The sequence below is a fragment of the Toxorhynchites rutilus genome, chromosome 2 (assembly GCF_029784135.1).
Source record: "Toxorhynchites rutilus septentrionalis strain SRP chromosome 2, ASM2978413v1, whole genome shotgun sequence".
NCBI classification, from domain to species: domain Eukaryota; kingdom Metazoa; phylum Arthropoda; class Insecta; order Diptera; family Culicidae; genus Toxorhynchites; species Toxorhynchites rutilus.
Window position 1 is genome coordinate 226561525 of NC_073745.1, and position 22369 is coordinate 226583893.

Below are 22369 nucleotides of genomic sequence, written 5' to 3' on the forward strand. Positions count from 1 at the left end.
GCCGGAGTGATGGAGTTAGCTGGCAAAGCTGCTCGCGACGATAAGAAAACCTGCATTCGGAACATAACACATTCGGTTCGGCGGACATCAAGACAACGGGCAGTTGCAGCGAATGGCGAGTGGCAAACGCAATCGCAAAACGGCATCAGGTAGCAGAAGAAAAAAGTTTGTTCTTTATACAAACTGCTTTGGTGGCAAATCCAGAACAAGGCGGCATCGAGGGCGTTCGAAATGGTTTTTTTCAAAACCACGAGTACTAAGTTTTCTAAATTGGAACCATTCCATAAAACAAGGCGCTTTTCAGGGCCATTAAACCTTCCAAAAAAGAGTTTAGGAAATAAAGTTCAATGCTTTCTAAAACATTATCCAAAATAATAATAAAACACAAATTGATGTTTTCATAATTTGTTTGCCAGGATTTGATGAGTATGTGAATTTGGCAGTTGTTCTGAGCTTATTGATAGTTGGGGACTTTCCTGATTATTCAATTTTCACCAATTCTTAAATTGTTTCCAGATTTAAAGTACAGTAATCTACAATTAGTTCGACATTTAGCTAATTGGACGGACATGTAAGGCGACTTATTTAGTTGGACATTTTTGTAAACATAGAGATCCAAATTATGACCCCACATTGAAAGTCGACACTGTACCACTGTCATCGCAAATGTTCAATTACAGGTTAAAATTACCTCCAATCCGGCACTGAGTGGTGGTAATGCGACGTGCCATTGAATGTAATTTACTGTAAAATATGTCACAAGCAGGATGGGAAGAAATTTTCCAACTGTGAAAGCTGTGGCGAGTGACAACAAATCGCTAAACAGGAAGGTTTAGCCGAACAAGATGGGAATATCGAGTGATAACAAAAACACAACACCAAAGGTTCTTTTCAGAACCATCAACATATTCATAAAGAGTAAACAGTAAACTAATCCATTTTTCAGGTAGATAGGTAGGTATTCACGTAGGTGAAGAAAATAAAACAATATATTTAAAATATATATTTAACAAAAGCTGTCCCCTTTGTTTAGTCCTACGTCACTCCGGTTATGTCCCCGACATTACCCACCCGTCTTTTTCTTTCGATTTTTTTTCAATGTAAGGTAAATGATTTTGGTTTGTCCAGTCGTAAATATGATTATGGTTTGTTCACTTTTTTGAATGCTCCAATTCAGCACACCTTTGACAAATCAGGTATTCGAATGTTTCAAAACATATAAATAAAATTGTCTTTTCATTATTTACAGTAGTTTTACAGTAATTTTCACGGAATCACATGTTTCTAAGGGTTATAAAATACACCATCTATTGGTGTCAATGCGCCCCTCATTCGAGCTAACTTTGAATCGATCACCGGATGATTATTTCGTCCGTATTCAGACCTTTTCTGGATTATAACCCTTACAAATATTGTAAACATCATGCTTGCATACCATTTGTATCAGATTTACATAGCTAAACCATTAAATTAACGCATTTTGATGAACTCAATTCTGATCATGAGTTGTCCAATTCAGTAATGTTGTTTTGTCCACATGATTTCTATGACATGTGGACAAAATGCCCAAGAAAATGCAATATTATGAAGAAAACCTAAAATATGAATGGATCAATATGATGACAGTAAACTCAAGCAGTGCTAAATGCAACATCTACTTGAGAATTCGAATGTTTTCATTCAAAGATGGTGATTTCTGAAGCCGGACAAACCATGATAATTTTTTGGACAAACCATGATCAGAGGTGGTCAAACCATGATCATAATTTCGCTTTGAGGAAAATCGTTAAAAACATAAAAAATTGAATAATTATAACGTCTAATGATAGTATTAGCAACTAGAGACTTGGGGCTTTTCAACAAAACCAAACTCGTATCGATTATATGTGATTTTCATGAAGAAAAACCGATTTGCATTTACTAGTTGCGTAAAAACATCACAAATCGGACAAACCAAGATCATTTACCCTACATCGATTTTAATCTCACCACCTGACAAATTTTATAAACATAATGTCAACATTTGGATAGCTTTCGAGGATGTCAAATTAGTTATAGTGAATAGGACAATTAGCTATTCTTTTTTTGGAAAAATACTATGCTCCCAAAAAAATTGGATTTCGTGCTTCGAAACTTGATTCAAATTGCATTGCATTTGCTAACGCAAAGGTTAAGGAGGTTGAGATGTGACGGATCTTTAAATCTTCAGATCGTCGGCGTAAAGCAGTATTCGTGACTTCAATCGAAAGCACAGATCGTTTACGAACAGCACGAAAATGAGTGGCCCCAGCACGATGTCCTATGGCAAACCAGAAGTGATGGGGAATGCACGAGAATGCGAACCGTTGATATTGACGTACGCCTGTCGCTCAACCACATGGAAGCGCAGCCACTCGGTGATCCAGTGAGGGAAATCCAGGTGACGAAGTTTCGTAACGACGAAGTCGTGAGGGATTTTTCGAACGCTTTGGATAAATCGAAATATATGGCGCCTATCTGGTGCTGTTCCTCGATTTCCGTTCATATGAAATTGGTGAACGCCATGAGATTTGTTGTGGTTGGCCGCTTCAAATCTATGTTGAAATTCGAAGATGGTTGCTGAAATTCGGAGATGCACGGTGGATAGATAAAATTGTGTACTAATTCCTCGAACACTTCAGCCAAGTAGCACAAAATGAAAACAGTTTTTTTTAGAGACTCAGCACACTCTTTTAGGAACCACGGTGGAAGATTGTCGGTCGCGGGTCTCTTGGAAGCGTCGAGTTTTTTCAGAGTAGTCCAAATTTCAAGTTGTGTTATGTTGAAAAGTGGTAGATGCACATCAAAAGCAGGACAGTCTCTAATGTTGACAGATGAAAATGCTGGTTAATTAGTGCAATGTACGCTTTCAAGGAAATTAGTGAATAAATTGGCTTCACAGATCGAAGAATCAGCAGTCTTATCTCTTAACGTTATCCCAGCGGGGAATTGTTTTGACGTAGGACTACGTCTTTCATTTCTGTACCAGGGTGTAACTTCAAAGTTTCGAAAACGAGAGAGTGACGCTGGAGTGCAAGGTTTTGCACGTTAATACCTCTTTACCGGCTGAATGGAGCGGTATAATAATCACTTCATCCGAAACATAAAATGTCAACGAGTTGTATGATTGCCTTATGGTTATTGCTTAATGGTCCAAAATATCGGTTCAATAGCTTAAAAATTGCTTTGAAAGCAAGCTATTGAAATTATCATTGCTCATTGATGATGATTGGTGATCCCAATGTGTTCCCGAACACGGACACCAAATCTAGGTACCTGGAGAAACCGTCATAGCGAATACCTGCAAGCTGAGACTTCTTTTGCTCGCTTGCATTAGTGTTTGGGAAAACAAAACGGACACATGCAAGGCGTGAGTACGTTTACACGCATCAGTTTCTTTTCTGCTTTTGCTTGGAACAGTCATGAAATATTGTTTGCGTGTGAATGCGTCCAAGTGAAGGAATATTCGCACCCATTTACGCATTCGACTTGGTGTTCCCGTGATGCAATCCAATTGACGAATTTACGCAATGCTGAATCGAATCATGCGACACCTACATTAGGGCTCAGAACCACAAAAGTGATGATGTTTGTTTATTCTACGCACTGAAAGTAAAGATTCGGTCGTGATTATTTATTTTATTTCTATTAAGATCCATTTCAACCATTAAATGTCGTCAGTATATGGTAAGAAAGTTAGAATTTTGTTGTGACCAAAGTCGTATATAGTCTTTGAAAACTTCAAATTTGTTAATGCATACTGGTTATGAATACTGTGAATAATGACGACGAAATCGATACCATATAAAGTTGGCTAATATCATTGATTATGTAGGGGCTCATTCGAGAAGGATTTGCAGTATGTTTAGCGCAACACATACTCATCGTTTATCTAGTTGAAAATAAAATAATGTTACAACACTGATACCATGCCATTCTTCATAATATACATCACACATTGTAAAATGATGATTTTCTAACATTTTCTGCGTGGAAAGAATACTTGAATCCGGGAAATTTTAAGGAAAATTCGGATTTTTCTAACAAATTTAAACGAATTTCATATAAAAAAACAAAACATCATCACTTTACTCGCTGCGCCATCTGGTTGTAAAACTAACGTAAATTCGTCAAAAGCATCAGTTTCTGTTCTGCTTTCGCATGAAACAGTCGTGAAAAATTGTTTGCGTGTGAATGCGTTCGAGCGAAGGAATATTCGCACCCATTTACGCGTTCGACTTGGTGTTCCCGTGATGCAATTCAATAGCATCACTTTCTGTTCTGCTTGCGCATGGAACAATCACGAAAAATTGCCAAATCACGATAAAAATCGAAATCAATATCAACGTCCGACCTCGAGCTCTCCGGAATAACGCGATGCTAAGATTGCCCGTACAACGTACGAACTACAGCATGTTTGGTGGATTTAGTGGTTTGCAAAGATTATTCAACAGAGTGACCATGTTGTACGACTTCCATTTATCCCGAACGCTTCTTCGCCGGAGGTTTAGCTCTTTTTTTTCTGAACTAGTTTAATTTACCATAGGTTTTTAGTTTCGATGTTAGTTTTACTATTGACGACCTTATGTAGTGTAACATTCATGTTTAGATATAAGTAACATCATTGGGGCCTTCACAGCCTGTTGATGAATAGACAATAAACAAAGATAAACAAATTTTATGCAAGGTTATATAGACTTTATTTCGTTTTCACCGTGAAGTGGCGCCCTCAGTTTCTATTCTGCGTATGGAGTGATCATGAAAAATCTTGTGTTATTTTCACGAAAACAAAAATGAATCATATCAAACCTCTTTAGTTGCTTTTACAAGGCCACCCAAATTCCATCATTCCATCTTTCGGGACCACCAACAAGTTCGAAAGAGTTGAATTTTATGTTAATAACAATTCCATACTTATACTCATCCAACCAACAAGAAAAAGTTTCAGCAATCTTTCAAAATATTCATTCATTCATTCATTTGGAATTGATTCAGATGCAATTTTAAATAAATGATTACCGAGCCAACGGTAGTCCTACGTCCACCTTGCGGTTAAATCACAGATATATCCCACTTCTTGTTTTTACGATTGCGTATATCGTTCAAAAGGCAGAGAGATTTCGCTTCGCGGTCATTTCCATGTGAACAATATAGCTACAAAACGATGCAATCTGGCAATAGTTGTAGAGAGTTTAAATTGAACGAAGTTTTTGCTCGGTAAAAGCGCTTTCGAGATTTTCGTATATCGTTGCGAAGGTTTTGCAGCTCGGATGTCCACCAAGGATGCTTGTTATAGCGGAAATGGCGCTGTTCAGCTTCGTGTAGTCGCATCGTCGGAAATCACAGTTGTCAGTTTTTCCAGGCTCTCAGCAAACTGCATAGTAAAGTCATCAACTTTAATACGAAAAACGATCGGCATGTGGTGGTTGTCGAGTTTGAGGAGAGCTGAATGCGGTTCAATCTATTCAATATCAATTGGTTGGTCCACGAATGCTAGATCGAGCTTCCGATCATTTGAATTTAATAGGCTGCAGATTTGATATGGACCAGAAGCAACCACAGTTTCGATCAGCACTTCTCTTGTTTAGAAGATTAGAGATGCAATCCTTTGACATCGTCGTCTCTTCCCCATATTAGACGAGGAAGATTGTAATCATCGACTACAGCGATCTTGTCAGAGTCCGTAATACGTTCGCGGAGCTATTGAATTGCTGCGGAGTGTGCAGAATACAACGACGGTTGCGAGTTGGGTCGGAGGTGAATTCTGCAAACGTAGTCCGTTGACATCAATAGATTTATGCAAACGACGGCTTGGTCGAGATTGCTGCAGTCTTCAAGAGCAACCAAGCTACAACTCAAAGAGCCTTCAACTGTAATCAAAACTTCGCCACTACGTTGACGGTCGCTGATGACAGTACTCCGATAGCATCGAAAAAAGCTGTATGTTGAAGCTAGCTCAGCGGTATTGATATCCGGGCGTAACCGTGTTTCCGTAATTACAACATCATAGTCACAGGACGATAGCTTGATCCTGCGTTTTAGTATGAATGTTTGTCTATGTTGGCGCTTGTTAATTGGCCTGGAGTTGCAATAGGTTCGAAGAGGTTGCTCTAGGATTGAGACGTTGCTTGGGTTTCCAAAAAAGCCGATTCTCTAAGTTAAATTTTTTGCGGCTAGGTGGCGAGGTCCATTGCTTTGGATTAGAGATCCTTAGGAATACTCACTTTGAAGGACACGAAAGATAGGTATGATGGCAAATTTCCTCTTGGAATCAATGGTTTTGTTGCGACATCCTCCGTTTATAAGCATTCCTTAGCGAGAAGTTTGAATGTCAAACTCAGACATTTATGGTGAAATTCTAGTTAAATACATCACCAGTCATCAGACCTCGTTGTTGATCCCTCGAAGGCGCTACCTGCGAATTGTACAGTTCGACGAAATGGGAACATAATTCCAAAGCGTAACTTGATGCAGTTAACATCTTAATTCCATCCTATGTTCGTTCTGTTCTATTCTAATAATAGGGAGTGAATGAGCTTTTTTTGCCTTCAACTTCATCATCGATCTGCAGATATCATATTATTATTGTTAGTTTACCCTTCTGAGTACATTTAAATTGCCATTAAATTTCCGCCAGGGGACAGTTCCGAAATGGTCCACTGGAAATATCTCAATACCGAAAACAAACAAAAAAAAAGTGTTTTGTAACCGCTCTAGTTTGTTTCGCGTCGGTTCGCTTTCATGTTTTTATTGTTTCTCTATCAGAATTAAATAATATTCGGATGTTGTAACCGTTGGAGTTTCAGTGAAAGTAAATTGACTTTGATCAGTTGGAGGACATTCCATGCCAAACATTATCATAAATTAGGACCTAATGGCCAAATATGCGTAACTTATATTCAAATATCTGCATACAATCTTTCAAACTACAATGAAACTTGTTTCATTCGAATATGTAATGCTGTTTTCAAGTTATCAGAATCTACTGACAGCGGAATTTCTGCAAAAGACCAGTTGCTTCAAAGTTTTGTTCCACAAGAAGCACGAAACAAAACTTTGAAGCACGACAAAAAATGTTTCATTTTTAGTTCCGTGGAGGTAGAGATACGTTTGTATACACATTCTGTGCTCTATCTAAGTTCTACAATGATGGGTGTTTTGACGACGTACACGATGGATTTAGAATTTTTTTACGAATTTACGAATTTTGTACTTGTTGAGGTCAAATCTTTGACATGGATGTCTAAAATAAATTTTTCTTTTCGGTTTCCATCGTGCAAAAAGATTGACGTGTTGGCGTGCAATCTCTCAAACGAAAACTAGTGGCATCACTATAAAAGAAACAATGATTCTGGATTCGAAGTGACTAGAGCTCTATTTCTCATCCTAAAACAATTTTTCAATTCATTCTATCGTGTTTCATTACCAAATGAGCTGTCTCTTTTATGTGGTACAAAAGTTGTTCTAAAAAAAGAAAAAGAAACAGAACAGAAACAAAATGAAGCGAAAACTTCGAACTGAATATCGAATAAGCTAGAATCACATTCCTCGAAAAAAAGAATCTGAATATATTAAGTGCAGATGTTCGTTCCAACACATAATCAAAGAAAAATTATCACATTATAAGATAATGCTTTTATAGTCCAATGGAATATCGTCATTTCGCGATGGATGTGAATTCTATGAACAAGTGAACCTAGGACTAGAAAATTAATGTTATTACATACGAAGGATAATTGGCGTATCGTTGAATATTTTACGGAATCAAACTGGTTGCTCGTATGCATGTTCGTTGAGTGAATTTCACACTAGAACGCGCCTGGTTTACCTGCTCTACTGATAATGATTATTGAAGCAGCAACACGTATAGACAAAGAAGCGTAGAAGCGAAGAAAACACGTGGTCATCTCATACTTGTTGAACGTCAGGAGTATGAAATTGCCTTTCGTTCTGTCCAAAATGAAAAAAAGGTGTAAAGTTTTTGGCTTTACCATACCGAACGGACACATTGGGAGAGAACTATAAATGACTTTTGAGTGATTTGAATTCGCGGCTGCGTCGTCATACCTGGTCGCCGCCACGCATTCGTCAAACCTCGAGCTGCGTATACAAAGCAGCAAACGACCACGACAGCGACGGATAACATTGGACTTGAATTTCTTTCCCCATGTGCCCTGTCGACGGGTTCGACGGGTGTGAAGCATCAGTATCAGTTAGGGTCTCGATAGATTCAGATTGTCTCACATTTTTTCGTGCGCATCTTAGAAACGCGCGCGGTGTTCCGTGAGAATGAAGGATTGTTGTTTTCTGTTTGAGCGGATCTATTAGAGAATGCTCGCGTTTTAACAAAAATACTGAATAAAAATAGTGTTTTATAGTAAAACATTTCGTAGGTGATTCAGAATTTCGCAAATGACGAGTGACTATTTGTTCTTATTTTTGTGACAACAGAAAGATACAAATATTATGCGATAATAAGTGTATGTAAACTAACGTCAATTGTTCACATGGTGCATATGGAAATTTGGATTTATGAAGAGGAACCTGTGATTAAAGTGTGATTCAACTTCAAACTTACTTAAAGAAGGTTCCTTGTAGACGTTTTCTCTGGCTGAGAATATTAGCCGTAAGAGGGGCAGCAAAGGTGAAATGCATTAAATACATACGGCACGAAGCAGTTGGATAATATTGATAGATAAATAAACAGAGAACACAACTGAGGAATACTGCGTTTGTCGTAAACACGGCCCGGTCTATCGATTGAATAGCAAAGGATAGAAAGTAACAAAGGCGTGAGTTACTGAATGTTATTACTTTTATGGCACTTGTTGAATTTCCGCATACCTTATGTGCAGGAGTTAGAAGGTTAACATACTGGATGCTAAATTAACACGTGAAACAAAATACTGTCTCTAAAAATATGACATCAGGAAACAGTTTCAATTACAACGAACTATTATGATGGTATAGGTTGGTTGAAATTTTATAAGATGAGATATGATTCAGTTTTGGGAAAAACGATTCTGGCTTTATATAAATTATTATCCATGGCGCGAAAACTATTTCCGCATGATAAGTTTTAAATTAACATTCAGTTGTTGTGATTGCCTTCGCTGGGAGATGTCTTCGAAACGATACTTCTCATGCGTTCCGTGACTGAATGAGAACATAATTCCAATGCGTAACTTGATCCAGTAAACTAAGATGTTAATTCCATCCTATGTTCGTTCTGTTCTATTCTAATAATAGGGAGTGAATGAGCTTTTTTTGCCTTCAACTTCATCATCGATCTGCAGATATCATATTATTATTGTTAGTTTGCCCTTCTGAGTACATTCAAATTGCCATTAAATTTCCGCCAGGGGACAGTTCCGAAATGGTCCACTGGCAATATCTCAATACCGAAAACAAACAAAAAAAAGTGTTTTGTAACCGCTCTAGTTTGTTTCGCGTCGGTTCGCTTTCATGTTTTTATTGTTTCTCTATCAGAATTAAATAATATTCGGATGTTGTAACCGTTGGAGTTTCAGTGAAAGTAAAATGACTTTTATCAGTTGGAGGACATTCCATGCCAAACATTATCAAAAATTAGGACCTAATGGCCAAATATGCGTAATATGCGTAATATGCGTTTTGTTCCACAAGAAGCACGAAACAAAACTTTGAAGCACGACAAAAAATGTTTCATTTTTAGTTCCGTGGAGGTAGAGATAGGTTTGTATACACATTCTCTGCTCTATACAATGATAATATTCAAATTTGATTATCTGATTAGCGCAGATATAAGTTTAGGCAGCGACGGAGGATGACGGGAAGAAAAAAAGAGGATGACGAGTATTCCGACTGGAAACAGGTTTAACCCGGTGGTTGTATTGGCATTAGTTTTTTCTATCAAATGAAGTCGTCATCCAGAGGAAAACAGTTTTGATTAAACATCTTTCGAAAATTATTTCCAGAAGTTTTCTTACCAGTTAGATATTTCTACTTTTCTTAGCAAGGCATGATGAAATATCATTGAAACTAACTAAGATGAGAATTAGAAATGCAAACTTTCGATAAAGTTTATCCACATAAAACAGTTGTATCTTTTTTTTCTATTTTCAGATTTCGAAAAATCCTCGTCAAATATAAAGTAATTTCACTGATGGATGAAACACATCTATTCGGCGAGATGCCAAAATCAGTTGTCTCAGATGCACCACGCGATCAATCGAAGACTCCTTTCGGTTTGGTTCCAACAGAAGAAAACGAAAAAAGCTCGGGGATTGGAAGCGCCGTTAGTAGCATTCTTAGCGTTGACATTGATCAGTTGGAGGACAATGAAAGATTAAGGTACACTACATTCGAACCGCAACATAGCTCAGCCTTCACTGCTACGGCCAGTAACGAAGGTGGAGCAAGCGATGATCGGAATGAAAAAGCTCAGAACATAGTGATTGACATTGAAAGCGATGGAGGTAAGTTCCGTCTGTTAATATTATGCTGCCCTAGTTTATCGATGTGGTTTTTTACGTGGATTCTACTCATGCTTCACGTGAGTTGAATGCCCAGAGATTGTTTACATGTACATAATTAATATTTCCTGTAATGTTCAAACATTTGTGAACGATATGCCTGAGAGGAAATATTCAATGAATAAGATAGTTGGGAATAATTTTAAGGTAAAGGTTCAAATGTATAAAACCATAATAGACAACAATAATGGAAATGCTATAGATAATATACTGAACGATCGAGCAGTTACCACATCACTCTTTTCGCCAATTTTTATTGTTCTAGTTTGAAAAAAAATACTGATTTTGTTCGTTGCCGTGTTTCATGCTTTTCTGACAGGCATAAGAATAAAAAAAGGACGAACGGGTAAAGCTTGCGTTGCAAACATGCTTCTTTTAAGGGATTATATTATACTTTTATACAACAAGATTTACATATGCCTAGAGGAAAAAAACGACATACAGAGCAGACTCGATTATATACACTTTCCAAATTCTTTTCGCTGTATATAATCGAGTCAAAAAAATGTTTTTAATCGTTTTATATAACGGGCCCTTCATTAAGTACTTGTCAACTTTTTTTAATGAAACACAGTTTTTTCAGACCTTGAGTTAAAATGCTGTAGTTCAAATTTTTTTTGCGAATGTAATTGTGTTCGCATATTTTGCTTGTTGACAAAGCCAGAAATGAGCCTTGTCGCTGAAGATGATTTTGTGATGAAAATAATCATTTTCTTCAAGATTCGCTAGAGCCCAATCGGAGAAGTTTGGGCGCGTCATATGATTAAGTGACTTTAGTTCTTGAGTCAATTTGGCCTTGTAAGGATGTAATCGAAGATCTTTCCGCCAAATACGCCACAATGAGGGATGCCAATTCTCGAGAACCCCGTGCAATTGACTGATTTGGGTCATTTCGGATGGATTCACTTGCGGCTGCGATATTTCCGTTGCCTCGTGCGGGGCACGAAGGCACGAGAACATCCAACAGCGAAAATTTTGACTCAAATTTGGTCACTAAAATGTGCATAGCCTGCCGACTGGAAGATTTTGACATTAACAGGCAATTAAAATCTTTCAAGGGTTCGTTCACAAAAGAAGAATTTTATGTTTGATTCAGCTACTTAACCGTTTGAGTGCGGAGCAAATTTTGTGAGCATATGCTAAAAATGCGGATGGATTTGGGTACATTTGAAAAAATAATAAAGAACGCCAATAACTGATTAGGTTACAAAAATTGTATTATTGAAAAAATACACATAAAAAGTGGGTTTTATAAAATTCATTAACATTAACTTGCTTTTTTGTATATATATATTTTTATACAGGTCGGACTCGATTATCCGGAGACTCGATTATCCGGGATTCGATTATCTGGAAATTTAGACTCGATTGTCCGGAGTATTTTCTATTTAATTTTCGAAAATTTTGAATAATTTGTATAATAATTCCATATTGAATAGCTAATATGGGGATCAAATGAAAGGACTTGACTAGTAGAATGCAGTTATTCATGAAAAATGCAAATCCAAGATGGCGGATTTCATATTTTCTCAGAACCCCATCAATATGAGTATCAAATGGAGGGGCTTGACAAGTAGAACACAGTTATTTATGAAAAATGTAAACCCAAAATGTCCGCCACCACAGGATGGTGCTATATATATTTTTTTTCACAACCCCATCAGTATGGGTATCAAATGAAAGGGCTTGGCGAGTAGAATACAGCTATTTATGAAAAATTGAAAATCTAAGATGGCGGTCACTACAAAATAGCGGATTACATATTTTCTCAGAACCCCATCAATATGGGTATCAAATGAAAGAGTTTGACTAGCAGAATACAGTTATTTATGAAAAATGCAAATCCAAAATGACCGCCACCACAAGATGGGGGCAAATATATTTTTTTCACAACCCCATCAATATTATAGTTATTTATGAAAAATGTAAACCCAAAATGTCCGTCACCCAGGATGGTGCTAGATATATTTTTTTTCACAACCCCATCAATATGGGTATCAAATGAAAGGGCTTGGCAAGTAGAATACAGTTATTTATAAAAAATGCAAATCTAAGATGGTAGCCACTACAAAATGGCGGATTCAATATTTTCTCAGAACCCCATCAATCAAATTTACATCGAGCGGCTCTTTGTAGGTTGCTTTTTTGCTTTTATTTACAATTTCAACAGAAGGCCAGCTAGGTGTACACAGTAGGTGTCAAAGATATTGATACACTGTATTGCAAGTTTGTACATAACAATTTTTGATATTTTATCCACTGTACTTATTGTAGTCAACTTCACTTTAATGTTGAAATACTATATTTTTTCTTGAAATAAGCCACATTTGAAATATTTTTTTAAATTTTTTACACTGTATATAATCGAGTCTAAAATCATCGAGTTCGACCTATATTATTTTCGATTCTCGGAAAAAATCTTGAAGGAAATAAGACCAACAGAAAAAAACCACAGAGAAAAAAAGCATAATATCACAAAACCTACTATAAATATTTCGACGCTGAAAAAACACTATTGGTTAATTATTGATTAACGGTAATGATTAACTAAACATTTTCGAAAATAGCTAAATATCCAAAACAAAATACCTATAAGTGTGGAAATTTCTTCAGACCATGGTACAATAGTTTTGAATTGCAATTAATTATATATTTAAAAATAAAAATCAACCGGGCAAATGTTATGCACCAGGCAAACGTATGTCGACCGACGCTCGCTAAAGCTCGGTCGAACCTTACTGAAGGATAGTATGCTATGTTTCAAAATAACTGGGAAATCAGTGGAATATATGAGAGAGATCGCCGCTGAGTGGAGGCGATCTGGCGTAGTAGTAACATCTATGCCTCTCACGCTAAAGGTCACGAGTTCAATTCTCACTCCCGAAATTCTTCCAAAAATGGAAGTAAAAGTGACGAACCAGCCAAATGAGTTGAAAGTCACTATAATACAGATAAAAAAAACCGCCGCTTCCGACGGGACGTCGCCCAATTCAGATCGCGCCACTACGGCGGCGTGGGACGGTTTTCCGCAATGTGCTGCGTTCTACTAGCCAACCTCTTCCATTTGACAACCATTTCGACGGGATTGTAAATGATACGTAATTCCTTATTTTGTTACGGCGGCCATTTTGGAAGCCGCGATTGCATCCAGGTAACATGTTTTTAATCTAACAGCCAACGGGTTGGTGCAGTTTGTAGCTAAGTGTTCCCCCGGAGGAATTCCCACATTACATGATACAGAATGCACATCATTGTATTGTCATCAGCACTGAAAATTTGTGTCAAATTTTATATTAATCGGTCCACATAATATGTTGAGTTTTACCCACACAAAATACATCAATGAAAAACTAAATAAATTAAATAAAATTTAAATAATAAGGTTCTGCTACTTTCAAAAGTCAATGGATTAACGCAATGCGAAACCGTTTTGTTATACAGCGCGGACTCGATTATATACAGTTTCTGATTTCTTTCCACTGTATATAATCTAATCCTGTATATAATCGAATCAAAAAAAAAATTTTCTTTGTTTTTTTTTGCTTGTATTTTTTTTTAATATAAAGGAGGAATTTTATTTTTTATTCATCCCCTTGAAGTCAGAAAATACTTTTCTCACATGAAAAAAATTAATTTATCCAGATTCTCTCAGGGGGGTGATAGACGATCATATTTGATGAAAAAAATCATTCTACGCATATGTTCGAATTTCAACAATGACAGAGTTATAGAACTTTTTTTTTGTTTCGGACTCTGTTGCCTCAAACAGGCTCTACATTACAAAGTACGCTACGAAAGACGATTCTGTTGCTTTTATTTGAAAGCTGATAAAATTTAGTACAGGATATAGTAGTGGAACATCTAAATTAATGGATTTTAATAACATTTTGGAAGTGAAAACGTCCAAAATTTTATATAATCGAATCACATATAATCGAGCCTGTATATAATCGAGTCCGACCTGTATATACAGTCAATCCCAGAAATGAGTATATACTTCGTGCTGATTTGTTATTTTTGAGTTTTTCGGGGTTAAAAACTATATAATTAAATATGAGTCGCATTTAAATCAACGTACAATCGATCCATTTTAATTATTTAATTATTTTAATTATATCAAAATTAATTAAAATTAAAATGGTCATATTTCTACTTCATGTTTAAAATACAAACAAAAATCTCCAATTAAGACGTGGCAAAATTGAGTGTACAATTCAAGTTTTTTTTTAAAAAAGAAAATTTAAATCAGTTCAGAAATGTTAACAGAAAACAAAAATCAATCCCCTAGTATTTGGTATGGCCTTTTTTGGCGTCCAGCACTTCCTGCAAGCGCCGAGACGAGATTTCTATTCACTGTAGATGGAAGTGCCTCCCAGATCCCCGTAATCGTCGTTTTGAGTTCCGCTTTGTTCCCTGAATTTTATTCCTCAGATAGTTCATCATAGATACTCAATAGTGTTCAAGTCTGGTGATTGCAGAGATGTTTTGAGTTGATTGGGACATTATAGAGCAGGTATAAGGTCAGATTGCTTCGGGTTATTATTCTGTTGAAAGCAGTAATCACGAGGGAGACCCAATTTCTAAACGGCAAACTGCAGGTTACGTTTTTGGAAGATCAATTAAGCCATCTTGTCTATCGCCGAATCGTTAAACTCCATGGTTCCTGATGGAGCACCGCTCCTGGCACACCATATGTCTTTCATCCGAAGAGAGTGGTTTCCGGCACGTCCGTATAAAAGACCTTGTTCCAGAACTCCTTAAGTCTGTGTATATATGCCTTAGCAATCTGTAGTCGTTTGTTTCATGTTCACCTTTGAGATGAAATACTTTTTACGGCCAACACGACCTCTTAGATTGTTCCTGTATGCTGCTCTCCGGACAGTGTCTGAGCTGACAGGTCTTTCAATGATTCCGGCTACTTCGGTAGTCGATTCAGGAGTGTTTGTTTTAGGGTTCTTTCGCAATGCTTGCACTCGTTCATCATCAGAAGATAGGATCTGTTTGCGTCCTCTAACCGGGAGAATATCCATGGTTCCTTCGTATTTCTGCTTGTTTATGATTTTCTTCACTGTAGAATGGGTTCTTCCGACAGGTATTTCTTTGTTCTTACTTGCCATTTTGATTAAAACTTTTTCAAACATCTACAAAAAACAAAAACCAACACTGCCCAAGCAGTGGTTCGGTGCTGACGTCTCAAACTGACGAACAAAGTACGCTAATTCGCAAAGATCTTACTAAAAAGGTTAATTTGTTCGGAGAAATGTAAGGCGCTCACTCAATTGCTTGAAAAATTATTCTTTTAATTTTTTGGAATAAATAATAATAATAATAAATGAATAAATAAATAAATAATTTCAATAAATAAACATATAACTAATTTTAGAACTAAACTAATTTTAATAAATAAACTTTTCGCGAAATTTTCTTGTGCGCATAGTTGGTTAAATGTGTGTGTTATTAATATGCATCGAAAGCACCAAATAAAGAGAGAGTATCGTCAAGTAGTATGAGTATTAGAGTGCCAATGGATGTATGGAAAAAATGACCTTCGAATTTTCAAAGCGAACTTGATTAAAAATGTTGATTCCCACGAAAAACTACACTATTCAAAATATCAGCTCAATCGGACTTCATTTACTAGTGTCGCACAGTTTGAGAAAATCGGGGAAATCGGGGTTTTCGAAAAAAAAATTCTGATGCCAAATGTCTTGAAATTGCATGAAACGTCGAGAACTAGTGTCATCTCAAATTTTTTTTTTGTCAAAAATCGACACTCTAGGATGATTTTTCGGAATACGAGGCAAAATATATGGTTTAGAGTGCCAATGAAAATCGTCATATCGATAAAATACCCTATGCAAAATATTAGCTCATTCGGGCTACATTTATAATAGCAGGTGTCAAAATTAAAGTTTTCTGAAAATCAAAAAATCGGAAATCGGAGTTTTTCAAAAATGAAAAATTAAAAAATTTTCGAAACCCCCGATTTCCTTTGCTCCTCCCTTGGGTGATTTTTCGGTTTTCAAAAAACTCAAACTTTGACGGCTGTGCGACACTAGTTAATGAAGTCCGATTGAGCTGATATTTTGCATAGGGTAGTTTTACGTGGGAATCAACATTTTTAATCAAGTTCGCTTTGAAAATTCGAGGTGGCCATTTCTATTGGCACTCCAATGTATATACTCAATTTTGGGATTGACTTTATGTACACCAGAGAGATGATCATAGCGAAGATTGTAACCATGTCAGACGTTCCATCCACAACATAGCACGAGCGATCATTAAATGTTAATGTGACAACATTTTGTCCGAACGTAACACCAACTTCAAATACCTCAAATAGCTTTAACGGCTCAAGATAGAGATTGAGCCGTTGATAAACAACCGTACCTGAAATCTTCATATCAACGCGTTGCATTTCTTTCCATCAGGTATGTAAAATTACCCTCGACGACCAAACGACTTCCTCCGGCAGTGAAATTAAAAATATCTCCTAGGCCCACAAATACATTGCATGTTGCGTTTTCTCCCAATAATGGCTCCTGAAAAACGCGAAAAAAATCATTACTAGACATTGTTTTCGCTCACGAAAAAACTCGTTACACTTTTACTTAAGGTGGCCGTACACTGTTTGCCCGGAGGTCAAATATTTGATATTTTTTGACAGATAAGATTTGATTTGATATTTGTACAAACACTATTTTGTTTGCCACTCTTCAATTTTCAACAGTAGTAAACAATATCAAACACCGAACATGGAAAAAAATCAACTGAAATATTCAAGGTAACCTAACCATGTACCGACAGGTTCGAAGAACAGACTAAAAAAATATTTTAGGCATCCAATAATTGAATATTTGCTTGTCGTGTTTTGTGTAGAAAATATTTGATCGTACACGTTGACCAAATTTTATCTGTCAAAAAGAGTCAAATATTTGGCTTTGGTCAAACAGTGTATGAGCACCCTTAGAATATTCATTTGATACAGATAGTTTGATTTTCATTGATAATTTTGTTCTTAAAGCTGTGTTTATTTTTCCCGCCGCAGAGAAAGCGTTATTTTCTACTGCAACAAAATATGTTTCCACCACTTTTTACTTTGCGTTTTGTTTATCTAAATTCAGCTACGATGTCCGCGAAATTCGACGCAGTGCTCCGTTCAGCGGTAGCACTCCGACGGAGCACACTGCCGTAGTGAAAGGGTTAAATCTTGATTAGTAATTACAATAAAACAAACACATCTCGTGAACATCGCACAGGCACAGCGCATGAAGCTTTTGCAAGAATTTCAGACAAAGCTCAACAGAAAAGCTTTCCTGCAACATTTTCATATCGTTAGGCAAAGTTCTGCTTTCAGACATAATGGTTTTAGGAGGGGTCCAAAATGAACGCTCGTGATGTTCTGTTTACTTTTTGTAACTATTGAGTTGTTTATTTCTAACTATTTAATTTGCAATATTTCGGCATTAACATGTTGGGCCTCGTCGTGGGGATTGACACTGAAATTTCGTCTTTTTTGCGCCGGTCTTATCGCTCGGAGAGTGTCGGCACTGAATTGAATGAATGCTGGATGTAACTCTTCGATGTAATATTGATTATTTATATATTAGGTTGAGAGAAAAAGAAATCCATTGATTTTACGTAAAATTCAGAAATTGAGATTTTTTTATTATTTTGAACATTGCAGAAGTAGCATAACTAACACATGAGTTGTTTAATAGTGACACCATCTGTATGACAACCAACCAACGCCTGGTTTTTTTTTCTCTATTATAGTGATTTTCAGCACATTTCGGCTGGTTCGTCACTTTTACTTCCATTTTTGGAAGAATGTCGGGAGTGAGAATTGAACTCGTGATCTCTGCGTGAGAGGTATGGATGTTACCACTACGCCAGATCGCCTCCCGCCTATAATGGTTAATCACGAATTATTACTCAAAATTATATTCATTTGATTGATAGATACTGAGATGAAGCTCATGATGTTCAAAGTAGCGGATAGAGCAAATGCAATAGGGCACTACGATAGTATTAGGCTGTCAAAAAAGTCCTGCGGTATTTCCGCGAGGTGTCGTTGTAAGCGCGTAGTTCTAGTTGTATTCATTGTATCGAGTCATACTATAGCTTGTTAGAAAGGTATTTTTGCGCGCTATAATACAGTCCTGGGTAAACTTTCCAAAGTGCAATAATTGTTATTTTATTACCAAGAGAACGGTTATTCTAAGAAGTTAGGTATGTGAATGAAACTTAATGTGATAAAGTTCTGGTGATTGTGAAGTTGATGATTGTTAGTGGTTCTAATGTTATATAGCGACCCAAATGTGGACGCGCATTACGGGAGGAAACAAAAACAAATAGCAAATATATAACAATACGCATGGAGTAAGAACTGTTGTATGTTGCGATGATCCGGTTGACAAAGCGCACGTTTTTTCAACCACAAGTGCCGATATTTGCATACAACACAAAACACAAAGATGATAGAATGTTTTGAACAATCATGATTGAAGGTTGTTAAATTGTTCGAATTCATTTAGTTAAAGATTGACATCTGAAACAATGTTTAATCATTCAAAAAATTATTGTAAATTTTTTTTTGGAGATTATTGTAATGTATATTGTTCGATATGATCAGCGTTTCCGCGGGATGCGTTTGCCGTCTCTGGTACATTGGTCGTGGTTTTTTGCTGCATCGTTTTAAATTTAGTTTGAAGCTGATAGTGTTAACGGCATTTGGAAAAAAAACTAGCTGCCGTTCTAATTATAACTAGGGTGCGAAGTCTATATAAATTGGAGGATAGTGATTTGGTTCGACATTATAACGCACCGTTGTTCGGTGCAAACGTTGTCACCAGTTTTGGCTACAATACTTGTATCTATGATTTCACATATAAGAGCAAAAAATATAATAAAGCAGAATGTCGCCAAGGAATAATAAGACCACATAGACGACGTTATGACGTTATTTACAGCACTGTTATCATTACGGATTACTTGTTATCGCTTTTTGATTACTAATTTTCTGGCCGATTGTACTACAGGGCGGACTTAATTATATACAGTCTACAATTTCTTTTCACTGTATAATCAAACCCTGTATACAATCGAATCAAAAAACTTTTTTTAATTGACAGACTGTTATTGTTTTGACGTAGAACTACGTCTTTCATTAAGGGTGCCAAATCAGAAAACAGGTCACGTTTTTATGAAATAAAGTTAACATTAATAACTATTTTTGCCGTGAACGGAAATTTGGTGGTTTACATACGAAACGAATCGGAAATTCCCTAAGATTTGTTTGATATGCTATACATTACAATCCCATAGTCTGTATATGGTTTAAATTGATGAAAATTGGAAGCATTCCCATTTCCTCATACATTTGTTCTGTACATTTCTGTGCTTTCCCGAACAGAACGGTCAATAACGAGCAACTTATTGACGAGCAACGAAGGGGAAATCTAGAGGCGAATGAACTGAAAAGTTTAAACCCTCTTAAAGCCAAAAAAAAGAAGAAGAAGAAGGGGAAATCCTAATATAGTCCTTGACAGTGTTTTGTTTGGTTAAGTCGTTCGTGAGTTATAGTGTCGCAAATATGGAGCAAAATAAAGAGAAAATCCGACATATTTTACAGTACTACTATGACAAAGGCAAAAATGCATCTCAAGCTGCCAATAAAATTTGTGCACGGACCCGATACAGTTTCCATTACCACCGCACAACTATGGTTTCAACGTTTTCGTTCTGGTGTAGAGGTCGTCGAAGATGCGCAACGCTCCGGAAGGCCTGTCGTCGAAAATTGCGACAAAATCGCTGAATTAGCCGAGAAAGACCGGCATAGTAGCAGCCGTAGCATCGACCAAGAGCTGGGGATAAGTCATCAAACCGTTATTAACCATTTGAAGAAGCTTGGATTCACAGAGAAGCTCGATGTATGGGTGCCACACACGTTGACGCAAAAAAACATATTTGACCGTATCGACGCATGTGAATCGCTGCTGAATCGCAACAACATCGACCCGTTTCTGAAGCGGATGGTGACTGGCGATGAAAAGTGGGTCACTTACGACAACGTGAAGCGCAAGCGGTCGTGGTCGAAGCCCGCTGAAGCGGCTCAGACGGTGGCCAAGCCCTCATTAACGGCCAGGAAGGTTCTGCTGTGTGTTTGGTGGAATTGTCAAGGAATAATCTATTATGAGCTGCTTCCCTATGGCCAAACGCTCAATTCGGACCTGTACTGCCAACAACTGGACCGCTTGAAGGTAGCACTCATGAAGAAGAGGCCATCTTTGATAAACAGAGGCCGCATTGTCTTCCATCAGGACAACGCCAGTCCACACACTTCTTTGGTGACGCGCCAGAAGCTCCGGGAGCTCGGATGGGAGGTTCTTTTGCATCCGTCGTATAGTCCGGATCTTGCACCAAGTGACTACCACCTGTTTTTGTCCATGGCGAACGAGCTAGGTAGTCAGAAGTTAGCCACAAAAGAGGCCTGTGAAAATTGGCTATCCGAGTTTTTTGCCAATAAGGAAGCGAGCTTCTATAACAGGGGTATTATGAAGTTGGCATCTCGTTGGGACAAGTCATCGAACAAAACAGCGCATATTTGACTTAAAACAGATGATTGTAACTAATTTTATGAACAAATGAAAATTCAAAAAAAATACCGCAGGACTTTATTGACAGCCTAATATTTGGTGAAGTTTATGGAATGGATAATTTAGAAAATTTACCTGGTACTCTTTACGATGTGAACTATCGAGATTTTTGAAATTAAGCTTGCACGTCCAGTCAGACTGACTCCGAAAAAAACACATATCAAATTAGAACAAAAAAATTGTAAATAAGTTCATTTTTCATTCACACTAGTTCTTCACATTGTTTATATACATTTTATGGATGGTTTTTGATAAATTTATCATCTGGCTATCTGGCCAAATATGACAGGATCACCATGTTGACGAATAAATGGAAAGAGACCTAGACTTATTGAAATTAGAATGGTGTCATCTATCATCGATCGCGAATGTATGTTCAGAAGAAAACGTGAGTGTTCGAAATTATTTATTACTTAGAGGAAAAATTCACTATGACGAAGTTGATATCTGTTTATTGTACATTACAAGTATCGATAAAAATAAATTCCAAATAGCTTTCAAAAATATTCTCTTACAATATATGTTTGTAAATATATTTGTGTGTGAGCAATAACTGTTTGGTGATTTTAATGTTCCATATTATTAGAACGGCTTGTGTTAAATATTCAAGAAAAATTTTCCAGCATGTAATCATTAGAGCAGAAATACCGTATCTAACGGGAGTATTCATGGGAGTTTGGCACAACCGTATACAACTGTAATTCAAATTTAAAAATTTCTCTGACAGAAAATATCAGTCTCTTCGTGGGTTAACTTTCCCGCCGTGCTCAGTCTATAAATGCATACAATGTTTTGACACTTAATATGGGAAGCAACTCCGTTCACATTCACACAGCACAGTCGGCTCAATTACTTTTCCAACACTCGTGTGCAGTGTACAAAAGATAATTCAAAATAATTGCTGTCCGACATTACGCACACAAGACGAAAATTCTATTTTATATGAATAATATGATGTAGCGCGTTGATGCCTCCACAGTCGAGTTTCGGTTGGCGCAGATATCATACGCGGGTGTAGATCACGGTCGTTCTTTCACAGCTGGGTAAACTTTCCAAAGTGCAATAATTGTTATTTTATTACCAAGAGAACGGTTATTCTAAGAAGTTAGGTATGTGAATGAAACTTAATGTGATAAAGTTCTGGTGATTGTGAAGTTGATGATTGTTAGTGGTTCTAAT

The 22369-nt window shown here is 36.9% G+C and overlaps 1 protein-coding gene across 6 annotated transcripts in view; it reads left to right on the forward strand.

The window, feature by feature from the left end:
• Positions 1-8257: 8257 nt before the first annotated feature.
• Positions 8258-22369, forward strand: part of LOC129765203 (aldehyde dehydrogenase, dimeric NADP-preferring-like) — a 57307-nt gene continuing 43195 nt past the window's right edge. For 2 of the 6 annotated variants that reach the window (XM_055765234.1, XM_055765235.1), the window contains exons 1-2: positions 8258-8810; positions 10123-10475. In XM_055765234.1, the coding sequence (XP_055621209.1) occupies positions 10163-10475 (313 nt within the window). In that variant the 5' untranslated portion in view covers positions 8258-8810; positions 10123-10162. Of the gene's footprint in view, positions 8811-10122; positions 10476-22161; positions 22300-22369 lie in introns of those variants that run through there. The other 4 variants (XR_008741405.1, XM_055765233.1, XM_055765232.1 and 1 more) reach the window with 3 other exon arrangements.